The 21,926-nt window shown below is 51.2% G+C and overlaps 11 protein-coding genes across 11 annotated transcripts; 5 read left to right on the top strand and 6 right to left on the bottom strand.

The window, feature by feature from the left end:
* Nucleotides 1-163: 163 nt before the first annotated feature.
* ASPSYDRAFT_162526 (uncharacterized protein) lies at nucleotides 164-1,826 on the top strand (the record flags this gene model as incomplete). Its single annotated transcript, XM_040843086.1, has 4 exons — nucleotides 164-562; nucleotides 620-1,167; nucleotides 1,219-1,430; nucleotides 1,495-1,826. The coding sequence occupies 4 exons, from the start codon at nucleotides 164-166 to the stop codon at nucleotides 1,824-1,826; spliced, it is 1,491 nt and encodes a 496-aa protein (XP_040697221.1).
* A 327-nt stretch (nucleotides 1,827-2,153) lies between these two features.
* Nucleotides 2,154-3,904, bottom strand: ASPSYDRAFT_1163903 (uncharacterized protein). Its single transcript, XM_040840135.1, has 3 exons — nucleotides 3,053-3,904; nucleotides 2,618-2,990; nucleotides 2,154-2,559 (listed from the first exon to the last, which is right to left on the bottom strand). The coding sequence occupies exons 1-3, from the start codon at nucleotides 3,534-3,536 to the stop codon at nucleotides 2,160-2,162; spliced, it is 1,257 nt and encodes a 418-aa protein (XP_040697220.1). The 5' UTR covers nucleotides 3,537-3,904; the 3' UTR covers nucleotides 2,154-2,159.
* Nucleotides 3,546-4,535, bottom strand: ASPSYDRAFT_212282 (cupin domain-containing protein). The gene has a single exon (XM_040844032.1). It carries the CDS (start codon nucleotides 4,508-4,510, stop codon nucleotides 3,938-3,940), a length of 573 nt encoding a protein of 190 aa, XP_040697219.1. The 5' UTR covers nucleotides 4,511-4,535; the 3' UTR covers nucleotides 3,546-3,937.
* Nucleotides 4,536-4,944: 409 nt separating this feature from the next.
* Nucleotides 4,945-7,448, top strand: ASPSYDRAFT_94618 (uncharacterized protein; the record flags this gene model as incomplete). Its single annotated transcript, XM_040852999.1, has 2 exons — nucleotides 4,945-6,087; nucleotides 6,147-7,448. 2 exons carry the CDS (start codon nucleotides 4,945-4,947, stop codon nucleotides 7,446-7,448), a joined length of 2,445 nt encoding a protein of 814 aa, XP_040697218.1.
* A 267-nt stretch (nucleotides 7,449-7,715) lies between these two features.
* On the bottom strand, nucleotides 7,716-9,062 carry ASPSYDRAFT_50922 (uncharacterized protein). The gene has a single exon (XM_040848181.1). The coding sequence runs from the start codon at nucleotides 8,795-8,797 to the stop codon at nucleotides 7,793-7,795; it is 1,005 nt and encodes a 334-aa protein (XP_040697217.1). The 5' UTR covers nucleotides 8,798-9,062; the 3' UTR covers nucleotides 7,716-7,792.
* A 130-nt stretch (nucleotides 9,063-9,192) lies between these two features.
* ASPSYDRAFT_94616 (uncharacterized protein) lies at nucleotides 9,193-9,890 on the top strand (the record flags this gene model as incomplete). Its single annotated transcript, XM_040852998.1, has 2 exons — nucleotides 9,193-9,388; nucleotides 9,445-9,890. The coding sequence occupies 2 exons, from the start codon at nucleotides 9,193-9,195 to the stop codon at nucleotides 9,888-9,890; spliced, it is 642 nt and encodes a 213-aa protein (XP_040697216.1).
* A 106-nt stretch (nucleotides 9,891-9,996) lies between these two features.
* Nucleotides 9,997-11,139, bottom strand: ASPSYDRAFT_94615 (Zn(II)2Cys6 transcription factor domain-containing protein; the record flags this gene model as incomplete). Its single annotated transcript, XM_040852997.1, has 1 exon — nucleotides 9,997-11,139. One exon carries the CDS (start codon nucleotides 11,137-11,139, stop codon nucleotides 9,997-9,999), a length of 1,143 nt encoding a protein of 380 aa, XP_040697215.1.
* Nucleotides 11,140-11,357: 218 nt separating this feature from the next.
* ASPSYDRAFT_50919 (uncharacterized protein) lies at nucleotides 11,358-13,378 on the top strand. Its single transcript, XM_040848180.1, has 6 exons — nucleotides 11,358-11,884; nucleotides 11,952-12,366; nucleotides 12,423-12,596; nucleotides 12,646-12,777; nucleotides 12,856-12,981; nucleotides 13,042-13,378. The coding sequence occupies exons 1-6, from the start codon at nucleotides 11,824-11,826 to the stop codon at nucleotides 13,283-13,285; spliced, it is 1,152 nt and encodes a 383-aa protein (XP_040697214.1). The 5' UTR covers nucleotides 11,358-11,823; the 3' UTR covers nucleotides 13,286-13,378.
* A 1,135-nt stretch (nucleotides 13,379-14,513) lies between these two features.
* On the bottom strand, nucleotides 14,514-16,225 carry ASPSYDRAFT_36348 (uncharacterized protein; the record flags this gene model as incomplete). The annotated part of the gene is made up of 3 exons (XM_040845418.1): nucleotides 14,514-14,629; nucleotides 14,678-14,762; nucleotides 14,813-16,225. 3 exons carry the CDS (start codon nucleotides 16,223-16,225, stop codon nucleotides 14,514-14,516), a joined length of 1,614 nt encoding a protein of 537 aa, XP_040697213.1.
* A 1,060-nt stretch (nucleotides 16,226-17,285) lies between these two features.
* ASPSYDRAFT_82351 (uncharacterized protein) lies at nucleotides 17,286-19,924 on the top strand (the record flags this gene model as incomplete). The annotated part of the gene is made up of 4 exons (XM_040851145.1): nucleotides 17,286-17,398; nucleotides 17,467-19,157; nucleotides 19,213-19,416; nucleotides 19,474-19,924. The coding sequence occupies 4 exons, from the start codon at nucleotides 17,286-17,288 to the stop codon at nucleotides 19,683-19,685; spliced, it is 2,220 nt and encodes a 739-aa protein (XP_040697212.1). The 3' UTR covers nucleotides 19,686-19,924.
* ASPSYDRAFT_50916 (uncharacterized protein) lies at nucleotides 19,645-21,763 on the bottom strand. The gene is made up of 7 exons (XM_040848179.1): nucleotides 21,683-21,763; nucleotides 21,529-21,625; nucleotides 21,317-21,468; nucleotides 21,187-21,248; nucleotides 20,763-21,128; nucleotides 20,100-20,686; nucleotides 19,645-19,985 (listed from the first exon to the last, which is right to left on the bottom strand). Exons 1-7 carry the CDS (start codon nucleotides 21,723-21,725, stop codon nucleotides 19,973-19,975), a joined length of 1,320 nt encoding a protein of 439 aa, XP_040697211.1. The 5' UTR covers nucleotides 21,726-21,763; the 3' UTR covers nucleotides 19,645-19,972.
* Nucleotides 21,764-21,926: the final 163 nt, after the last annotated feature.

Here is a 21,926-nt window from a genome sequence, read left to right as displayed (position 1 = left end):
CCACATCCAACCCCTGAGGGGTTGTAGTGTGTTTGCCCCAGGCGGTTCAAATGTCCGAGCTACTGGGGGCGGATCGTTGTGGTTCTTATCAAAACCATACGACACACGACACCCAGCAATACTTACCAAGATATCCCATCAAAGGCATCCATTGAAGGAAAGCATGGGCGCCCCAGAACTACCGAGAGTCGAGATTGGCGCCGTTGAAGGTCGCGCGCGCAATCTTCGAGGAAGGCAGCACGAACTGCGATCATTGTTCGCCCATCTCACTGCGCACTCGGACAAGCTTGTGCAGGCAATTCGCACCGAAGAAGCGTGTCTCCTCCACGAGGCTGAAGTTGCAGTAGGAGCAATACTTCTTGATCTTCGCAAGCACTACGACCGGCTGGATCTGAAGACAGAGCTGGCCACCGAGTACAAGTCGAAAAGAGGGCAGAGTTGCCCAGAACGCCGCGTTGCAACCCGCATCGTGTATATCATTCCAGACACGGCTTTTCTCGCCTTTAGTGTTTTCAGCGCTTTGTGTGCCGCAATCGAGGCGGGCTCCTGCTGCGTAGTTGAAGTACATACTCACTATTCATGGGTTGACTTGTTGCTGACCTTTTTCCGTCTGTTTCAGCTCCCGACCACAGCGCAGAAGTCCGCACAACTCGTCCGCCAGGCCATCACGGAAGCACTAGACAAGGACACCTTCGCTGTCGTATCAAGGAGAGCCCCGGCCGACTTTCTCGCACGGTGCCTTGTCGTCGATCAGCTCGGGCGACTCGATGGCACCGGCGATTTCCTCGGCCGCGTTGTGTCCGCCCCAACAACGCGCGCTGTTGCATTGGTCGATCGCACCGCGGATCCTAAACTAGCAGCAAAGGAAGTGGTAGCCTCGCGACTGGCCTTTGGTGGTAGAAGTCACTGTGCGGTGGACCAGGTGTTTGTCAATGAGTTCGTGGCCGATGACTTCGTCGACGCAGTGGCTCACGAACTGTCCAAGTATGAGGAGGCCCGGGTGTCGGATAACGGAACCGTAGAGGAAACGAGCAAGAACCGATTGCACAGATCGGCCAGAATGGAGCAGACTCCAGAAATGCAAGATGCTGAGAATGGCGTAGACAAACGCACCTGCAAGTCCGTCTGGAGAGGTCACTTAGGCCTGGCGGTGGAAGTGGTCGACCGGTATGTATATCGAGTAAAGGATTCCTTTGCTATATCGCTGAAGGTCCCCAGATCGAGCCGTATTTTGAGATGCAAAATACGGGCACCTCTTATTGCAACCCACAGGGTCACCAGCCTCGACGATGCGATTGACATGTGCGCCACGGAAGAAGCAGGATTTGGCCCAATCTACGTCTTTGCTGCTGGACCAGAGGCAAACTATCTCTCCAAGTTTATTGAAAGCAGAGCGGCATTCTTCAATCATATACCAGCTCAGCTTCTGAGTAAGAGCACCATTTCTCCCAAATGCAACCACCATCCAGACTGACTGACCTATCTTCCAAACAGTTGGCCCAGCGTTTCCTGTGGGATATCCGGTACAGCTTGACCTCCGTTTCACACGAGAGATGTTCGAGCAGTCCAGCCCGGAGATTGCACCCGGTGAGAGGTTCCATTCCATCTCACGAACTGTTTCCTACGGGGGTTCTGCAGTCGGGGCCAAGATGCTTGCGGCCCTGTCAAAGCCGCTGAAACCGACGGGGCAGGCACCAGCAGGCGCTTGGGGCTTTTTTGACCAGGGGATTATCCTGGGTGCGGTCGTCTATCTATTGCCATTGGCTGCTGCTTCTGTAGCAGGGGCTGCCTACATGGGCGTTCTTTTCCGGAAGGTTGTTTCATAGACCATGGCGTCTATTAACCCCCTGAATTGATTATAAATGCTACTTGTATTTGAACATTCTACCACTTGGCAGTTTGGAAGTATTCTACAACGCTCAACACCCGCGAAGCTAACGTGTCTCTGTCAACCTTGAGCTCAAGGTAAAGAAAGGGACATATGCATTGTCCAAGTTAGGATTAATCTTGAGCTCATGATGGCCTTCTCTCAATTCAGAACTCCGTATTCAATTGTCAATAGATAGTTCAGCTAACTATAGTATATCCCGATACTTTAACCAGCTAGGCAGATTTTATAGTCCAGAAATGGTACTTGTAAATGTATCGTGACCCTACATTTATATTCCATATTGAGCATCCGAGTGCAACTCCCCATGGTCCAACCGGCGCAGACATTCCACAATTCCCGGATATGCATAGCAGTAGTGCCTATGTCTCCAGATCTCCTCAGGTGATGGCTTCTTGTGAGCCTGACGAGTTATTGTTTGGATCCTCGAAGCACGAGGACGTCGCACGCGATCAAATTCCTTGAGCAGCTCGGGCACAAGAGCACGGCTGACACCGGACGTGTTCAGAATCCGGAATCCTTCAGCATCTTCAATAGCTTGGTTACAGCCCTGGCCCTGGTGCGGCGTCATCGCGTGGGCAGCGTCTCCGATGATGACAACGCGGCCCTTAATGTAGGTGGGTAGGGGGTCCTGGTCGCGGAGTTGCCAGACTTTGATATCTTTTGCATTGCTGTGTATATATCTTAGTGCGAGGTTCCTGGATCATGCAGGAGCGTGGGATTATTTACCTGAGTACATCAAGAATGGCCGGCGAGAAACAATTGAAACATCTGAGTAGATCCTCTCGGGAGCCTTCTGCAGACCACGACTCGGTGGTGGGGGACTGCAGGATCTCGTCCGGGGTGATACAGCCCACATTCAGGGTCTGAAAGTCGCGGCATGGGTACATGATGACCGATCGATTCGTTCCGTCCGTGCTGAGATAGATATCCAGGGTTGCTTCGCGGGTCGAGTCCATCACTCGTAATTCCAGGCCGTGTTGCTCGAGAGTCTCCTTTGGAATGGTGAATCGGAATGCAGACGAGCCTGACGGACGCGCAGTACGAAAGTCTTCCTCCGCAACAACCAGTGGTCTCACAAGGGATTTGATCCCATCCGCCCCTATAATGACTATAAGACAATATCCCGCTAGAATGAGGTAAAATGGAGGAATATCTGCCTACCAATCACCAGATCAGACTCAAGCTTCTCTCCGCTATCGAGCAACACATCCCCCGTCTGTACATCCACGCCAGTCACTCTTGTTCCCCAGAGTACCTGAGCAGGCCGTCCCTGGATCTCCAGCATCTCCGAAGGACATGTCGCAAGCCTGAGGAACTCGTTCCAAAGGTCCCCGTGGTGCTGAAACAGCCACTCAGCACCATACTCCTCTCGAAGAAAGCCCATATTCTCTTCCATGAGAATTTTCCCGTCTCGATCCAACGTCCTGGTCATGCCACAGGCAATTGACCGACATCGTGACTTGTCAAATCCCAGCTCTTGGGCTATTTTAACCCCGTTCGGGCCTAGGTTTATTGCAGCTCCTACTTCGTGGCCACCGTCGAATTTCTCCACGAGGGTGACTGCGTGCTTCTCCCTCAAAACACGAGCAGCAAGGAGGCCTGCCAGGCCTGCTCCCACAATAGTTACCTTTAGCTGGCCGTCCATTTCCGAGGTGATTATTTCTGCGAACCGTCGAGGAAGTTTAAGGCGTCAGCCTTCAATGACCAACTGTCAATGATTGCCGCGGTGGTGGTATAAAAGGTACAGCTGACTGATAGCTTCCACCTCTGCATCAGATCATCATCCGTCCCATTCTCGGATATGCTGGCAACATTTCCCGAAACATTGTATGTGGGACCGAAGACACAGGCCGAGGCCCACTGCGGGCAACCGAGATATCGGATGCCCGCTATCTCTTTCAGCTACTCAAATCTAGACTATAGTACCAACTTCGTTCCTCCGGCACAAGCTGAACTGGGATATCCCACGCACAACCACTAGCATGTGACCCCAGTGAGCATCAATATATCGTGTATGGGATTAAGCTATGGTGGACGATAATAACCTCAAGTACTGGGCTGGACTCCCATCCCGGGAACAGACTCTCCCAGCTCTCCACCCCCATCGATCACTACCGGGTCTATCGGTAGTAGAACATAAAGCATCCGAGCCCAACCCGGCTCCTCACGGCCATCCGCAGCCGTAGACACTGTGACATTCTTCCAGGCATGACATGTTCCCCTCTGAATCGCGATATCGCCCTTTTGCATCCGTCGTATCTCCCCACTATCAAGAATCAACTCGACCTCTCCCTCGAGAACGACTCCGTAATCTAGCGACACTGTGCGGTGCATTGCACTTGTCACTCCAGGCCCGATGTCCACCACACGGCAGACTGACCCTGTTGAGATGGCCAGCCCTGGATTTTCCTTCAGATAGTTGCCGTAGATGGACAGGTCGTCGTTTTGGAGAGATATTGGAAGACTGCTGGTTGCATACGCCAGGGAGAAGTATGCTCCCGGAACTGGGGTTCGGGGCACGACGTCCGATACTGCGGTAGAGAATATCGCGGCTCCGTCGTCCTTGTGGGTGGTGATGAAGCGTTTGACGTCGGGCAGTGTTTTCGGTAAGGGAGTCATTCTGTGTGATTTAAATAGAGTGCAGAAATAAAAAGAATTGACGTTGAATAGTTGTAGATCCTTTTAGATTCCCGTGAGAAGAAGATGATTCTATTCTAAATATTCTATGGTATGAGTCGGCTTTATAGATCCTATTCAGACATTGGGTCTGGATTGCCAGGTCGGGTCTTGCCCTCAGCTTTCAGAGTCCGGTACAAGGGTGCCCACCTTTCTTGATACGTTTGGTGAAATGGTCCCGACATTTCAGGCTGTATTAAGTACTAGAAAAACATGATAATAACTATAGATTTATGGTACTAGGATTCTCGGGATGTGGCGGAACAAAGTTTTGCGGGGCCCCGAACTCTCCCGGTCTGGAAGCAAACGAACACCTGGTAAACCCCCCAGGCCGTGTCAGTCCATGGATGCCTCTGCGGGAAATCAATAGAATACTAATGTCATCTTCTATTCCTCCCCCGCGGCTCCCCCGCAAGGCTAAAAACCAGGAAGTCTACGCCTGCGACCGTTGCAATGCAAGTTTCCGCCGCCAGGACCATCTGGACCGACACTACCGCGCGCACACCAAGCAACGGCCCTTTGCGTGTCCGGTGTGTTCCAGGGGTTTCGCTCGTCGGGACCTCATGGTGAGGCACAAGGCGAATCACAGTCGCAGTACCAATATAAGGCGAGGATCCGAGGACTCATCCTCCAACATCAAATATCGCGTCGCTCAGGCGTGCAGACGCTGTGCTTCCTCCAAGCTGAAGTGTACAGACCAGAAGCCGTGTCAACGATGCCAGAAGAAGAATTTGCCCTGTGAACCAGCTGATGTGCCTGATCCTCTTGTCGAGCATGGCGCCTCTGGCGACAACAGCAATGCCCCTTTCTATTCTTCTCGTGGACAGCAGGACTCAGCCGCCAGCGAATCTACCATCACCAGTATCCAACCCCTGTGGAATTCATTAAGCCTGCTTCCGTTCGGCGGGGAGGACTGTAGTTTCGGAACTGGTGATACCCTCGACTTGGGTGATATGGATTTCTCTTTCCTGAATTCCATCAGCACCTTCACCAACATGGACAACCCTTGCGTACCGGTAGTCCCGCCAAACGAAACCATGTCGCCCATCATGCCCATGCGATCACAGGTATACAAACTCTCATCCGTTGTCCAGGGTTGGATGCCTCTGTCGACCGAAAATTCACACATGGAGCAAGCCCACCTCTCGATAAACGGAGAGGTTCCCGGCTTCACTCCGCAGGCTGACACCACCAGTATACTGACCCAGCCCTTCCCTCATTTCGTGCGCGACCGCATCCTCAATATGGTTTTTAATGCATACTCGGATCGGAAACCTGGCATCGTCGAGTCATTCCCGAGTTCCGAGGTCCTTTTCAAACTTGCCAACCGGTATATCACCCGTAAGATGGTGAGACAAATTAATGATCTCATCCATATCCCCACATTCGACTGGAGTAGTCGACGGCCGGAGCTGATCGCGGCCATGATTGCGATGGGAGCCGTGGATAGCCCATCGGTTACATTGAGGAAATTCGGCTTTGCCCTGCAGTTAACGGTGCGGCGGGCGACGATGCAGCGAGTAGGTGAATCTCTCTCTATCCCAATGAGAGCCCGAGCTAAAGTCCTTGCTTCTTGTAGTATGAGGAGGACCACACAACAATGAGAGCTCTAGACATGGCCCAGGCATTCCTCCTACAGCAGTACATGGGAATCTTCAGTGGAATTTCGCGCAAGATCGGCCTAGCAGAAAGCTGCTTCATGATAGTCCCCACAATCATCTCGCAGGCCCGAAGGCTACTACTTCTAGACGCCGAGCCGTATTTCGAAGCAGCTCTGGAGAGCGACTGTTCGGAAAAGCTGGATAGTATCTGGCGTCGTTGGTGTGAACAAGAATCTATGCGGAGGCTAATCTATCACTCCTTCGTCCTCGACTGCCAGACTTCCATCACCCGTAATACCAATCCCACCCTTTCGTATGCGAGCATCGACATACCTCTCCCCTGCCCCAAGCAACTCTGGCACGCAGAAACTGCAGCCGTATGGAAGGATGAAGTTCTCAAGCTGTCCGCACCAGCGCCCCCACCGTCGTTGAAGGAGTTGATTCAGAATCCCCAACTCCTCGGCACATGCAAAGACCGCGTCGAAATCTCCTTTATGCAGTCCGTCTACCTCAACGGGATGTGGTCCATGGTCCGGGAATACCGCCAACTCAGCAGCATTGCCGCCGGGTCCAGCACGTGGAACACACTCGTCCTCACATCCCGGCACGCAGAGCTACAATCAGTCATGAAGCTTTTCCCGCTGAACAGTTGCGGTGCTGCACCCGCCGCCACCAGCGGTGCGCTGGCACCGGAAATCGCTTTCCTCTACAACCTGGTCTCGATGCACCTCCATGTTTCCTTCAACGATCTCCAACCATCGAGCGTGGGAGAGAGTTTCCGGGAGGAATTCAAGACCGCGGTTTACGCCGAGTCATGGATGCAGGGGGCTGATTCGCGGTATGCGATCTGGCATGCCGGCCAGATCGTTCGGGCCGCAAAGGCCATGAATCGTGGGACACTCTGCGATGTTTACCCCATTGCTTTTCTGCAGGCTGTCATTGTCTTGTTTGTGGCTGGCGGTTTCTCCTGCCGTCACCACGCGCAGATACCTGCCGTCTATACTGATGCTACTACTTCCGTTCCTGCAACGGAATTACAGAATATCTCGTTGAACACAGCGCAGACGCCGCAATTGGACCTTTATCTTGCGTACGGCAATGGTCAACCGGGGCTCACTGTTGAGGCTGATAGCTTCCTTCCCCTGCATGATTGTAAGTCGGTTGTTGAGGTGTTGAAGCGGGTTATCGAGGAAAATTGGCTGCCAGACCTGCCCCCCTGGGGAACGGACGAAGTTATTCGGGTTCTAGATGATTTGTGTGCTGTATTCACTGGCCTTTAGTAAGGTTATACCGGAATACGTCGCCCTCCGAGGGTGAGGACTTATTCAGAATCTATTTTTTTATGAAAGGCTTAGAAAACGTAACTTCCAGTTTCAAGGTCTTCCTTTCATTACTTCTCCGTATTTAGCAGCTGTCAGAGAAATATTGATCTGATATAGCAGATAGTATGAAAGCAGATATCCTCAATTTCCTATATTATTTTTTCTATTTAGGCAGATAACTACGTAGATTTTAAGCTTATTCTTAATCCAATTTATATAAGCTATGGTAGATTCAGGATAGGATCATGTCAGCGGCAGTTATATTGATAAGGTAAACACTCGAACCGGGTTCTATATTAGGGTCACTCCAGCAGTGGTAGTCTCGCAAACGCCGCATCCGTTCCAATTAGGCCCAAGATATCAAAATCCTCCCTGGTCAGGATCTCTTCATCAGTGCTAGTGAAAGCCCTTCCATCCATGACCTCAAAATAGGAGTTCGAAAGATCCATAACATCACCCAAACCAGGCCACAACCTCCTATAATCATCTCTACTGATCTGTATAGCTGTCGCCTGGATTCCCTTTGCCTTCCCAAATCCCTCAATTATGTCTCCAATCGGCATATCCTCCATCACTGCAGCAACAACTCTCCCAGGCAGTGTCGTCCTCGGATTCTCCAGAATAGCACGGACAAATAACCCAGCATTAGTCCCTTCGTCCCCCAAAACGGGCACCTTCGTCGCCGGATCAACATTCACAAAAGTCACATACGTCCTATCACCACTTGCACCACCACGTCCATGAATCCGAAAAGGATGGAAAGTCGGGACCATCATATTAGCTGCATACCACCCAAACCAAACGAAAGTCGTCTTCGCAAGCAAGTCCGGCAACGTAGACCGGATATACCGACCCACCGCGTTCTTACTCTCGTAGTACGGCACTACCACCTCCCCACCTGTGTTCGTCTTTGAGTCTGGCAGCGTCGACCAGATATAGTGCTCTAGTGTTGAAGTCTGCGCCGCCGCATTGGCGAGGTTAATCCCAAGTTCGGTTTCAGACTCCATTGCTTTGCGAACACCCAGGGTGGGGAGGGTCTCGAAGAAATTCGTCACGGCGAAGATTGCGTGCGACCCGGCGAATGCGGCTTTGAGAGAGGTTGGGTTGGCCAGATCGGCTTGGAGGACTTGGATGCCTTGCGCGGATAGGGCTCTTGCGGCGGGACTGGCGGGGTTGCGGGTTATGGTGCGGATGGTGTAGGGTTTGGGTTTGGTATCGGGGCTGGTGGTGTTTGCGGCGAGGAGGGCTTTGATTACGGAACCACCTTGTGTGCCTGTGCCGCCGACGACAGTAATTATTCTGGACATCTTGTTCAAGGAGGGATGATCTTAATGGTGATGTTGAAAATGCTTGTATGTATGTATGTGGTGAGGTGTAGTGTTGTGGGTGTAGCGAAACTCCACGTCTTTAAATAATCTGCGGATATACTCATGAAGGCTGAATCCCGCATGGTATCCACATTTGAACAAAGTCTGTATATCGCATGACTACCGCAAGGTCTGGACTCAGCCCTGCGGGATTCCGTTGCGGACGCGGGCAATTGTGGATCTCCGCTTCCCGGTCCGAACCAATCACGATACAGTTAAGTATATATAAACAAAGCAATATATAACTGGAAGGATACACCCTTGAAGTTACAGTATTCACTCCATTCCAATTTACTCATCTCCTCCATCCTTGATACTATCACTTTAATAGCAAAATGACCATCACGGAACTACTCTGGCCCGTCTTCAAATCAGACACCCAGTCCCAAGCCGAATTCGCCGCCAAATCTCCCGAGATATTCGCACACTTCGTCGGCGTCCCGGGGCTGAAAGACTTCTTCCGCGGACGGATCATCTTCGAGAACGGCACACCCGTTGACGAGAGTAGCTGTCGGGGGGCTTTGATTCTTGGTTCGTACCTAACACCTGATTACTTTGTCCGCAAGGGGGAGCGAACTAATATATAGAGTACAAAGAATGGGATGATATTTCTTCCATTCATGCGTTCTTCCCACACTCCGAGACATTCCGCTCGTTTATCAGGCTTGTGAAGCCGTACGTCGCGGGCCCGGATATCCCGCAGTTATTCGAGGCCATTGTTTCGGCCGTTCTGTGTGCAGAGACGGGCGTTACGCAGGTACTTAAAGTGGCGAGGGGGCCAGAGACAGAAGTTGTATGGAGCCGTCTTCAAAAGGCTATTGAAGAGGTTTATGGGAATGGGAAGCCGCTGTTTTCGTGTGCGAATGGGGTCGAGAAGGAGGAAGGTGTGTTTTTGGGGATTGTTGGGTGGCAGAGGGTAGAGGACTATGAGCGGTCGAGGACAGTAAAGACCATCAGTGCACTCTTGAGGGAGTTCGGGAGTGGAGGGGAGGTCTTTGACGTTGTGATCCAGCTGGAGCGCATGACTGTCTGAGCAGGTATGGTGCAACTCAAAGAAGGGTGGATGGAAGTGGAGCGGCCATTGAGTAAATATATACAGGTACAGCACGATGATCCCAACTTAACATCATGAACCAAATCTATACAGCCACCACCGAGTTCGTATACGCGTTAACAGAATCCAGTCCCTGACATGGAACACGGAGGAGCTTCTCAAACCGGTCTAGGCTTCTTGGTGTAGAAACAAGCCAACGGGCGAGGAAATTCTCGTATGTTATCGTACTACCGGAGCCTGTACTCTGATCACCGGTAGAGTCCCAGTCAGTAAGGGTTGTTGACAGTGGCAGTTTCACTAATGTATGCAATCCGATGCAAACACCGTCTCGGAAGATTGAATTTACGCCGTACAGCATGTAGACGATGATCGCTGTCCGGCGAATAGATTCTGCGATGATCCAGGTGTCCCGGGTTTCCTTAGGGGATTCGGACTGCAGACGGACAACCAGTTTCAGTGCAGACGTCATCAACATATCTTGCTGTTGCTCCGCCATCATTCGCTGAGTGATGTCGCCATGGAAGAATCGGATCGTTTGATAAATCACCAACGCCTGTAAGCTGGCAAGGTCGTCGAGTAGAGTAGTCGGGCTCCTCGGCCGCAGCAACTCGAGAACCTCAGCATCTATGATGCGGAATAGCATATCCCTATTAGCGTCGGATAACATGCAAGACATGGAAGAGATACCCAAGGCTGTCCGGATAGCCTGGGGCATGGAATTGCGATACAACTCTCGGTGAATGAAGATTGTGTGTCCCTGCTGGGCGAGTTCTGGCAGGAAGTGTTTTAGCTCGCCAATCACCCATTGCCATGACTGCGTGCTGCCTTGAATGGGCTGAACCTCTCCAAGTGAGCCCACGAACCTCCCAATACTTTCCAGTAGGCTCGGCGGAGGTTCTGGGATCACCAGGCTCGACGCCGATCCGGGGTCGGGAAATTGTGCAGATGGCTCGAACAGGTCGGAGATATCGCCAGTTGCTAGATAGCCCATAGTGGGGTCATTTATCACGCTCATCAAGGATTCCAAAGCGTCGTCATGGATGGCTAGCTGAGCTATAGAGCTGTCTGACGCTGTTGAATGGCTGTCGCTTCTGGGCGGGCTACTCGGCGGATAGGCATACTGGCAGGTCTTCTTCGTCTTTTGGCATGTACCGCAAATAGGATAGGCTAAGTTGCATTTGCGACGGCCCTTGAAGCAGGCATTACAGGACTTGCGTCTGAGAGACATGGTGGTTGTAAGTTGGTGATGCTGACGTGGGAAGTTGGATGACTCGAATCGGCGGCTGGCCAGTGTCTTACTAATCCTGCTGTCAGCGCTGCATGGAGAAGACAGATGTACTCTACAGGCGGGAAAAAGTAATCTAGTTACGTTAGACGGCATGCCTGATGAGCTGTTCTCTGGCAGACAGCGGTGCTTTAAACTGCGCAGGCTGGCCTTGTCACTGTGGTGATAACCACTCCATTCCTGGGAAGAGGGCAGTCAATATGCCCACCTGGTATTGTGAACCGAGTAGACCGGCAGGGCCACCTTTCTGGGATCAGCCACCCAACGACCAAACTAGGTAATCTCTCACAGAACCTCAGGAGCAAGATCATTTTTGGATCATCCCTCGTCAAACCCCAGATGCCCAGAGATGGAAAAATGTCCCCGGAACCCTTGGCGCCCGCCCAGCCGCTAGAAGGGCCCTGCCCACTTGGCACAGCGCAATAACAAATGAATGTTTATCAAGCAGCCTTGAAACCGGGGACTCGAGCTTTAACCGAGATTAGCGGATGCAACGGAGTCCCAGTCTCCGTTTGACTTTTTCACAAATGGATCATTTAAAGTTGCGTTACCCCTGGATCTTCCCGTGCCTCAGTTCTCTCAACCACTCACCGTCCCCTCCACCAAAGGATCGGCCTCCGGGACAAGATGCGGATCTCCAGGGCTACCAAACTGAGTGCGGCTCTTGCGGCTGCCTCCATTCCTTACCGTATGGTTTTCTTCCCTACGGGCCACATCTAGTTGCAGGCTTGACAAAACTGAAATCACTCGTCCAGTCTCCCTGGCCGAAATCTGCGAGGCCGAGTACCCCGAATACCTCCTCGTCTACAAACCCGAAGACCTGGAAATCATCGGCCGCAACTGCACAACAATCATCGGCGACCTCGGCGTCAACGAGACATGGTCCGGCCCCTTCATTCTTCCCGGCGTCGAGAACATCACAGGGACAATCCGCGTCGAGCACTGGCAGCAGGGCCGCGCCCGACAGGCGAATATGACCCGCGTCGAACTGCCGGACCTCAAGTACATCTACCAGATGGATCTCCTTTTCTCGCCGGCGGTTAACGTCTCGGCGCCGAAGCTGGAATCCGCCCGGGGGATCTGGCTCGGACAGGAGGCGCATGGCAGCGAGGCGCATTTCCCGGCGTTGAGGGAGGTTGAAACGTTGACCTTTACGGGGAATTATTCTAGGTGACTCTCATCAAGTCTAGGCGGAGCAAATCGAGTGCTAATGACTTGAATTCCAGGATCGAGGTGCCAGTCCTGGAAAATGCGAAGTACTTGAATATCTGTAGCTTTGGCAATAACTGCGGCGTCGGGGTAGACGAAGGGCCTAGTCGCAGCAATATCGATCCACTGGATATTACTCTGCCGGCGTTGGAATCAGTCCGGAAATTGTTCATCGGTGGAAAGACAGCCAGGTGTGTGCCTGTACCATAAAGGTGAATTCACTATTAATCTCGTCATCAGTATCTCAGCGTCCAAACTCACCAACGTGAGCAAGTCGGCAGAATTCCAGCTACCTGAATCTGCAGCATCGCTCGACTTTCCTGAGCTGGATCATGTTGGGCACTCTTTCGAGGTCGAAGGTGCAATATCAAGGTCCGTCGTCCCATACCTATCACCCTCCGGACGTGACTTCCGACGCGCACAATGAGTTAACATCTACTTGCTACCCAGTATCCACGTCCCCTCACTACACCATACCACCGCGAATGTTAAAGTCTCCTCGACCACGCCACTAAACGTGAGCCTTCCCTTGGCCGGCAATCCGCGCTTCCTCGGCTTCTTCGGCGCCATCGAGGAGTGAGTTTCCCATTCATTCCCAGCACCTGTACTATTACTGACTACCAAAATCCGATGTAGCCTCTCTCTGCCGAACCTGACCGATTTCCAAAAGCTGCAAATCCACTCCGACCTGCCGCTGGACTGCGCTCCGCTCGATGACCAGTTCGAGCCGATTGTGGCAGAGATGGTGGAGACCGAGTGGGCGCGGGAAGGGAGGTACCAGTGCAACTCGACGGCTTCGAGCGGCGGCTCATGGGCGATGAAGCCGGCTTTAGCTGGTGTAGTAGCAGCGGGGATAGGCGCCGGTTTGGTGCTCTGGTAATTACCTTGGAGATGTTCTCCTTCACCCACTTCATTGTTAGCTTCTGAATTATTTTATGTATTAAATTAATATGATTTTACTTTCCACTGCGCACTGCCACTTGAGCCGTATATTGCGTAAAGCTTCCCCATGAGCACTTCCGGATTATTGGAAAACGAGACATACGTGCGGCTCACAAGATTCGATACGTAACATGCAAGATCGGCGTTTGGAAGCTGGGATATGTTTTTGAAAAGATGGCCAACGTGCGGGTCATTGGCGTATTGGGGATATCGAACGAGCAAAGTGAGAGCTGTCGGTATATTCTATATGTTGCAGCTTTGATCTCTGAGCTTGGTTCTTCCTCATCATACCCATCACTGACCATTTCAATAACAATTGAGAAGCAGCGAAGATCCAGTTTAAAGGTAATCCCAAGTGTGGCTAGGAATTCCCAACGATGACCATCTCCTGTGGCCGAAGAGCTAGGGAATACTGAGAAATAATGTGAAAGCCTGCTCAACACCCGTGATCGAACAGTGTGCTAGGGCACGATGGAGGCCAGCTATGTCAGGATGACCGGACAGCTATTAGGAACAGCCAATGGTGGTGGTGTGAAATACGTCGTACTAGGCAGAATAGGAAGTGTGTGCTTGTGTGTGTTCTGCCTCACCGGAGGGGCCCTGAGAGAAATATATATGTTGTCGTGAGGTTGTCGGCTGCATCTCACTACAGAATTAGTCTATCATATTTTTCTGACTCTTGCTAATGAAAGCGTAGTCAAGATTGTTTTACTCTTTTACACTAATCATACACCACGAAGCATCCTCTGCCTCATAATTTATTTGAGTTCGGCTCTATATGCTATGTCACTATCCGACCACATTATTATATAACCCGTATAAATTTATTATACAAGTTGATAAAGGAATTTATAGGATTAAGGGAGCTAAAATATCTATCGCTAATCTTTTTTACTATTACCTTTAAAGATTTTAGCCTCTGATATATGATCAGGAGTAGCATATTTCTGAAGGATTATGACTTCATATTTAGGAACCAAACTTTAACCATCCTTGCTTTCTATTTTCCAAAACGAGCTACTAAAATATCTCCTCAACTAAATGTGCCTTACCAAGCCACCTACTAGTTCCCTCGTGTTTTGGAGTTGTACATTGAAGTGCTATATCTTCCCATATATGATTCGTGGACACAGTAGTAGCAATCTCCAGTTCAGCTTTTTTTGGGATCAACTTTGCAACAACCTTTCAATAATGGAGGCATCTTGTATGAGATCCTCATCCCTCATAGGTCTTCCAATCACCTGGATATGGCAAGGCGCGCCTTCAACTTCCTTTGGCTTATCTGTGACCACTTAGTAGGTGAAGTCATTAGGGAACGCTTGAAACCTACACTGCGGCGTGTACGGAACATCCCGGATATACTCGGCGTCTTGAGCTTCGTTTGCCTTTCCAAATGGTATGACACAAGCCGGGTTCTATGCAAAGTTTAGATGGGGGTCAATGGTTTGCTGTGAGCTTCACGTACGTTAAAGAGATTGCAGAACACAGTATATGTGGCTACACCGTAGGTGTCATGGGGAACAGCGCAGCTCTGGTAAGCGGGGCCAATAATGACGTCCACGTTATTCTCAACGAATACTTGCCTCATTGGTGTGAGAAGCTTAGCCTTGGCCACATTGAGTTCATACAGTTCCAGCAGCTGAGGCTCTGGAGCACTCCCGTCAAGATCATATGTGGATTTCAGCGACGGTATGAACGGTTCGCAGCCTTTAGTGACGTGAGTCAAGGCGGTGCGGGCGGGGTCCATGTTAAAGAATCGAAAGGCCACGTCTTTCGCTTCAGAGATGGATGGCATTTGCTTTGATATGTCGATCACCTCATGTCCCGCCGCTATCAGCTTAGCCACTGCACTTTTGAGAGTACGCTGCATTGGGGGATGCAGATGGTACAAGGGGTCTTCCGGCAACACACCGACCCGGAGCAACGGTTTCTGACGCGTAACGTTCCATGGAACGCCTAGCACATTATCGTCTAGGTCCGCAGCATTTGAATTAAACACCACTTCTAGCAGCAGCTTAGCGTCCCGGACAGTGTGGCAGAGGGGACCAGCACAGGGTGGGAAGCCTGCCATTCCAGGCCTCGCTGCGGACGTTATACCACCGTAGGGGATGCGATATGCTGAAGGTTTGAAGCCAACAAGTCCACAACACAGCGCCGGTACACGGACTGACCCAGCGAAGTCTGTTCCGATCCCAAGGAGAGATCCTCGCATGGCGAGTAGTGCGCCTTCACCACCGGTACTTCCACCGGCCGTGAGGTTCAAGCGATGCGGATTCAGTGTCCGGCCAAAAACATTATTATGCGTGTCAAGCGTCATCATTGTCTGCGGGATGTTCGTCTTAACATAGAACACCGCCCCGGCCGCTAGCAAGACATCCACCAAGACAGAGTTTGTCGGTTGTGGCGGCCGGTCGAGGAAAGAGACAAACCCCATAGTGGTTGGCACACCGGCGATATTGTAACATTCTTTGACGCTGATAGGTAGACCATGCAGCGGTCCTATTCTCTTTCCTGTGGCCGCGAGGTGGTCGTCCAACTCTTGAGCCCTGCGGAGGGCCATGTCGAAGAACGTCTCCGTTAGACATGAGGTGAGCTGGTGGGCAATTGCTGCACGCTTGCAGAACGCGGTAGTAACTTCCACTGCAGTGAACTCGCGAGATCCAAGTTTCTCAAGTAAGGCAGTTGCATCGAAGTCCTCAGTGATATGAATCTCTCTTTCAGTTAGACTGCCACAACGACGCGGGATATCCAGAACGGCTTGAGGGGTGTCCTGCGATAACTCAATATAGCCGGCCGAGAGACGCCACTCCGATGGAATGTTGTCTCTGGCTTGAGATATTTTTATCTCGACCTTCTCCTGCCATGTAGTTTGTGTCATCCTTGTTACTGCGTATGCGAGGGAACTGAAAGAACCGGCGAATGTTGGAGAGTCGGTTTATCTAGAACTTGAAAGATTGGACATGTTTAGCGAGGCTTTATATCATAGATCTTGGACTCGGCTTCTGGCTGCCCCTCAATCGTCGTAGAGGGCTCCACGTAGACTCGCCGGCAGTTCACCTATCGCCCTGGAACAAGTCCATCCGATTAGATATTCTGTGACATCCGCCTGAAATGTGGCGGCCGGCACCGGGGATATTCCGTAATACTTGGTAATATGACTTTAAGGTCTGAAGCTATCGTTATCGGGGGCCGACCGGAAAGCGACAGCCTGGAGTCACAGAAAGTTGACCTGGTTCCCCTACCTACGTGAAGTATCTATAATATACTCCAGGTCCCCACAATCACACGCTGGACGTGACGCCTTATTGGGAAGCTCAGAGATAGAAGTATACTAACTTTCCGGTGCTTTGCACCGCAGCAATCCTCTATTCAAACTTGTAGAATTTCCTGCCTGTGTGCATCAAAATTTCTAGAGACATACGCTCCAGGCTCCGCAACGGTGCCACAGCTCATGCACAATTATCTTGGTTCCCAAAATCCCGGTTCCAGCTCGTTCTTGTTGGCCTCGGCTTTCGTCGCGTTGATACCGGGGGGAGACGGGAGCGCTCCACCGAGTGGGTAAAAAGGAGGTTTCTCTCCGCTTTGTCAGCGGGGAACTAGTCCTGTGAGGGAAATGCGATGCAGCCCGGCCAGTCACCGGCCGCCTTGGCCAACGCCTTGGGCGCTCTCAGCCTATCAGTTACAGGAAGATCCAGAACGACAAAGAAAAAGTAGATCACGTGGGGCAGAGAACCCTCGGAGGATATCATCAAGACACTCTTCACATAGTTTTATCAGGTTACTCCGCTTCCCCGCACAGCCATAGGGTGTTAGTGGGTCATAGACGGCTATTAAACAATTCCGCATTTCCGGGGACATACTGTCCTTCAAATGTCATGAAGCCGTGTTCGTAATGCTCTATCTGGGCCTTTCCAAACTCAATGGCATCAATGGCATCAATGGCATCTCAGCAACCTGGTAATGGCGCCCAGGCGTATAAAGAAGGCGAGCCGCTGGCGAAACGGCGACGTGTTGCTTTGGCATGCAGTGCGTGCCGTGCGCGGAAGTCAAGGTCAGTAAGACCACCTTATGAGTGCCGCTGGCCGGCTCGACGCTGTGCTGAAAGAACAACTTTTGCAGATGCGATGGGCGGCGCCCGTCCTGCTCAACATGCGCATCTCTCGCAATAGAGTGCCAGTATGAGCCATCCGATTCCTCAACGAATCTCCTGGTGCGCAAAGAATACGTTTCAGACCTTGAACAGCGGCTTAAAGACGTCGAGTACATTTTACAACGTCATGACGACTTGCTGACGGGGCACCTCTCTTCATGCGCAGCAAATAAAGATGTACCTGATTTACGAAATGACGATCACTCGAGCGTCAGCACAGTTGGACATGTACAAGATGGGATTCATCTCGATGCGCTCAACGTGAAGGACCCAGGTTCAGACGACACGAAGACAGATGGGCTTGCCATTGAATTCGTGGATGAACCAACCCCGGCATTTTACGGGGATTCCTCCAGCATCGTCTTCACTCGTTGCCTTCTAGAAGCAATGTCTGTGGTTTCAAAGGCCAAGCAGAACGAAATGAAGGTGCAATGCACAACGAATAACTCTTCCGAGTGCAATACCGCGCCAGAGTCTCGGCAGAAATCACCTCCAGTCATGGAATCTCCCAGAAATACGCCTGTCTCACCCACGACCCTGCCCCCTGAAGGAGAGATGGATGTGTTGCTCGACACTTACTTCAACGCGTATGGCTCTCTCTTCCCTTTTCTCCATGAACCGACATTTAGGGAAACCTATAATGAGTGCAAGGCAAGCGGCTTCGTGAAAGCTCGGAGAGGCTGGCTTGGCGTGCTTAACATGACCTTCGCAATGGCTACCCACATTGACCAAGCTGCAGAAAGTTCCGCAAAGCATCGGTTCAGAAGGTCATACGTGTTTTTCCAGCGGGCGGTATCCCTCTGCAGCGAATTGTCGATGCGAACCGTCAGCCTTTCCATTGTGCAATACCTCTTGCTCGCCGCACTCTATCTCCAGGGTACACAAAGGCCCATCCAAACTTGGACGGTGCATGGGATGCTTGTGCGAATGGGAATGGCTTTGGGCTTGCATTCTGAGCAATCAGCACAAGGATTGCACCCGGTACAGCAGGAAATCCGCCGGCGTACCTGGCTTACGATATACTGTTTGGATAAAATCCAAAGTGTCACATGTGGACGTCCGCCGGCGATACCAGATGAGTTCATTGTGGTGAAGATGCCATCACCATGGCCTACCACGATGCAAACCAAAGAGCGTCAGTTGAATGACGTAGACATTCACACAGCGTTTCTTGATGCTACAGTGCGTCTGCTCCAGATTCTGGGTCGATCCGTCGCCACACAATACGGCCAGAATCTTGGAACTCGCGGTGACGATATGGATGACAGTACCGCGATTCAGGCGGCAGGGGCGATGAGACAGGAGCTTCGGCGATGGTGTTCCAGTTTACCAACATATCTGACTCCTTGCGAGCCCGGGTATAGTCTCTCTGAAAATCAACACACAGATTCAGACCGGTTGAGAGTTATTCTTACGCTCCGGTATCATTTTGTCAATATTATAATCCATAGACCACTACTTTGCACCACGCTCCGCTACTTGACCATGACGGCCCCCCCGGTGGGGAGTCCCTTACCGTATAAGATTCAGCTTGCGATGGCTGAAGCTCACGAGTGCATACGCTCTGCGGAGAATACAATTGAGATAGTGCATGCAGTTATCACGGCGCCCAATGCGTGCTATAGGCAATTAGACGTCTGGTTCTTCACGCTTTTCCATGGTACGTAATCCCTGGTACACGGATGTAGGGTTGCTCTCTGACTGATGACGATCAGTATTCAACTCGGCTTTGGTGGTCCTCGGCCGCTCCGTATTGGATCAGTATGGAGTCTATATCAATGACAATGCTACTCAGAGCTCTGTTCAGGGTGTTTTGAATCATGCTGCAGAGGCTCTAGACAAGTTAGACAGGGACAACCGCCTGGTGTACAATTGTGCAAAGTTCATCAGACGTTTTTCCCAACAACTGAGCGGCCAAGGTTAGCGTGCCGACGAGTTTACCTACCTTAAATGCTTCAAGGCTGACGCGACAGAAGACTATCCTACAGCTGCCGAACAGTATATTTACGAAAGCACCCACAAGGACCAATCTGAAAGTGACGGTTTAACTTACGAGGAGCTCCTGCCTTCCTTTGGACTTCCATCTCTTACTGAAATAGATATGGCTCAGTTCCCCAGGGCCCAGATATTGGATCATTCCTTTGGCGAATTTGGCATGGGCCTTGACCAGATAAATTATAACTACTAGCTAATTATCTGCGGTGTATAGGCCATGAACGCTTCTCCTGTCCTTCAGCAGTGGCTCCTAAAATCAGTTACCTAGGTCAGCTCGCCTTTTGTCCAAATACAATCACAGAATTACTGGTCTTGATGACGAGATTCGTCCGGACTCTTGCCTTCAATCTTTGTGGGTACAAAGTAATTAGACAACAATCAGTATAGGCGAGTAAACCAACGGCAGGAACAAAATCTAATAGGATGAGCATCACAGACACGGAGCCTATTACCGGCATGAATCACTGATACTGTGTGATATTAAATTTTTGCCCTGATATAAGCCGTGGGAGTCTCTGTTAGCATGCAGGTTTCTGGTGATTTGCGTTCAAACAGTCCGCTGTATTGCATATAAAAAGGACATATACGATTTGGGGTCAAAACTTACGCATTCAGTTCTTCGTCCATTTTTCGAAACGCTGACTCGATATCCCCGTTCAGGTTATGGAACCATATCCAGTCGAACCACCCTTTCTGCAGTTTACCTGCGATCTTCTCCATCTCTTTGCCTGTTTCCGAGTGCTGGAAATAGAGCATGTGGCTCATTTCGTAAGCCCGCTCAAGTTGCCTCTGAGCTCTTGGCCGTCGAATCGAGTCGTACGCGGCAAATCCAGCACGGATACACGGTCCAAGCGCGAGCCCTTGGTCTGGCGCGTTGTGGATCTTGGCCAGAATGTTTGAGAGGATCAAGGAATCTTCCAAACCCTGACCGGAGCCGGCGGCCTGGAAAGGCAGAGATGCATGCGCGCTGTCACCCAGGAGGACTACCCGATCATGATAATATGTCGACGTGTGCCGATGATGGAAGAACCCCCACTTCACTGGCATTGCTTTGCTCAACAAACGGCGAAACCGTTCATCAACGCCGGTTCCTCCGAAGTCAGCCATCATAGCCTCATGGGTGATCTTCTGTGATACAACATTCTTGAACTCCCAGGGTTTATCATCAGTGGCGCAAAGGAGAAAATTAAATTCCTTGCAAGCATGAGCTGTTAGCATACTGCTTGTTGAAAAAAAAAAAAAAAGGGAACCTGATTGTATATCGACTTACCTCGCCCTTGGAAATCAGATAAGTGATACAACAGCGTTTGTCGCCGAGGTACATTTTCGCTACGTCTGTGTGATCCCCAAAGATCTCTTTGGCTTCAGATGTCGGTATCACGCCACGGTAGCAATACGAGCCGGCATAAACAGGCTCGACCTGGCTAGGATACAACTGTCCCAAGACATGGCCTCTCACCATACTCTTGATCCCATCAGCTCCGACAAGAATACTGGCCTCAGCAACGTCGCCGTCTGCGAATTTCAAGATAACCTTGTCAGGACGCTGCTCAATCTCTTCCACACACTTGCTAAAACGAACTTTCTCGATCGGTATGAAGCTGGTCATGATCTGAAGGACGGCGTTGCGGTGGGCCTACGCAAAGTTAGTACCACTCAGGTAGATAACTGCATCGCGGGTCAAAGTGACGGACACTTCTGCGGACGTAGTCTGGGTGACCCCAGGCCGAATGACCGTGCCAGGCTTCGCCAAGACCTTTGGCAGTCAGTTAGTTGAAAGGTCTCCAGGGTTATCGGCCAGGGAAAGGGACAGGCTTTGCGTACCAAGGCCTTCTTTCAAGAGCATCCCTTCATAATAGATATCCTGAGGCTGACCGGGCTTATTTCCTACGCATACCTTGTCGTATTCGGCGCGAAACCCCTCCTGGAGCATGTCCAATGCGACATCGCCATTAGGCCCGAATCCAATGCCTGCGCTTTTCCTGTTGTCAGACGAGATACGATTATTGTCAGACCATGGTGAATTCTAAACATACCCCACAACAGAATATTCGGGGGCTGCTTCGTAGATCGTGTAAGGTACGCCTTTTCTTTGCAGTCCCATAGCCAGGGCGAGTCCCCCAATCCCAGCGCCTAGATTCGGTCTCGAATAAGCATCACGAGAAATCTATGCACGCCACGGAAACCTACCGACAATGGCAACATGCAAATCTCTGATAGTATCCCTAGCCATAGTGTGAAATCGATGAGTGCCTAGATAAGAAGTTCCATGATGAACCCCCGGCGAAGGTAGGTTGCGATATATACCAAACATGGTAACGGAGATATGAACTACATTCAGCTTCGGGGCAGTGCCGGCTGTTTCCGCCAGTACGATTAAGCGGCATCAAGAGAGCGGCCCATGCGCCGTGCGGGGATGCCACCTTGTGTCAGA

The sequence above is a fragment of the Aspergillus sydowii genome (genome assembly GCF_001890705.1).
Source record: "Aspergillus sydowii CBS 593.65 unplaced genomic scaffold ASPSYscaffold_16, whole genome shotgun sequence".
Lineage (NCBI taxonomy): Eukaryota > Fungi > Ascomycota > Eurotiomycetes > Eurotiales > Aspergillaceae > Aspergillus > Aspergillus sydowii.
Note: the sequence above shows the minus strand (reverse complement) of the source record. Positions and strands in the feature narration are given on the sequence as shown.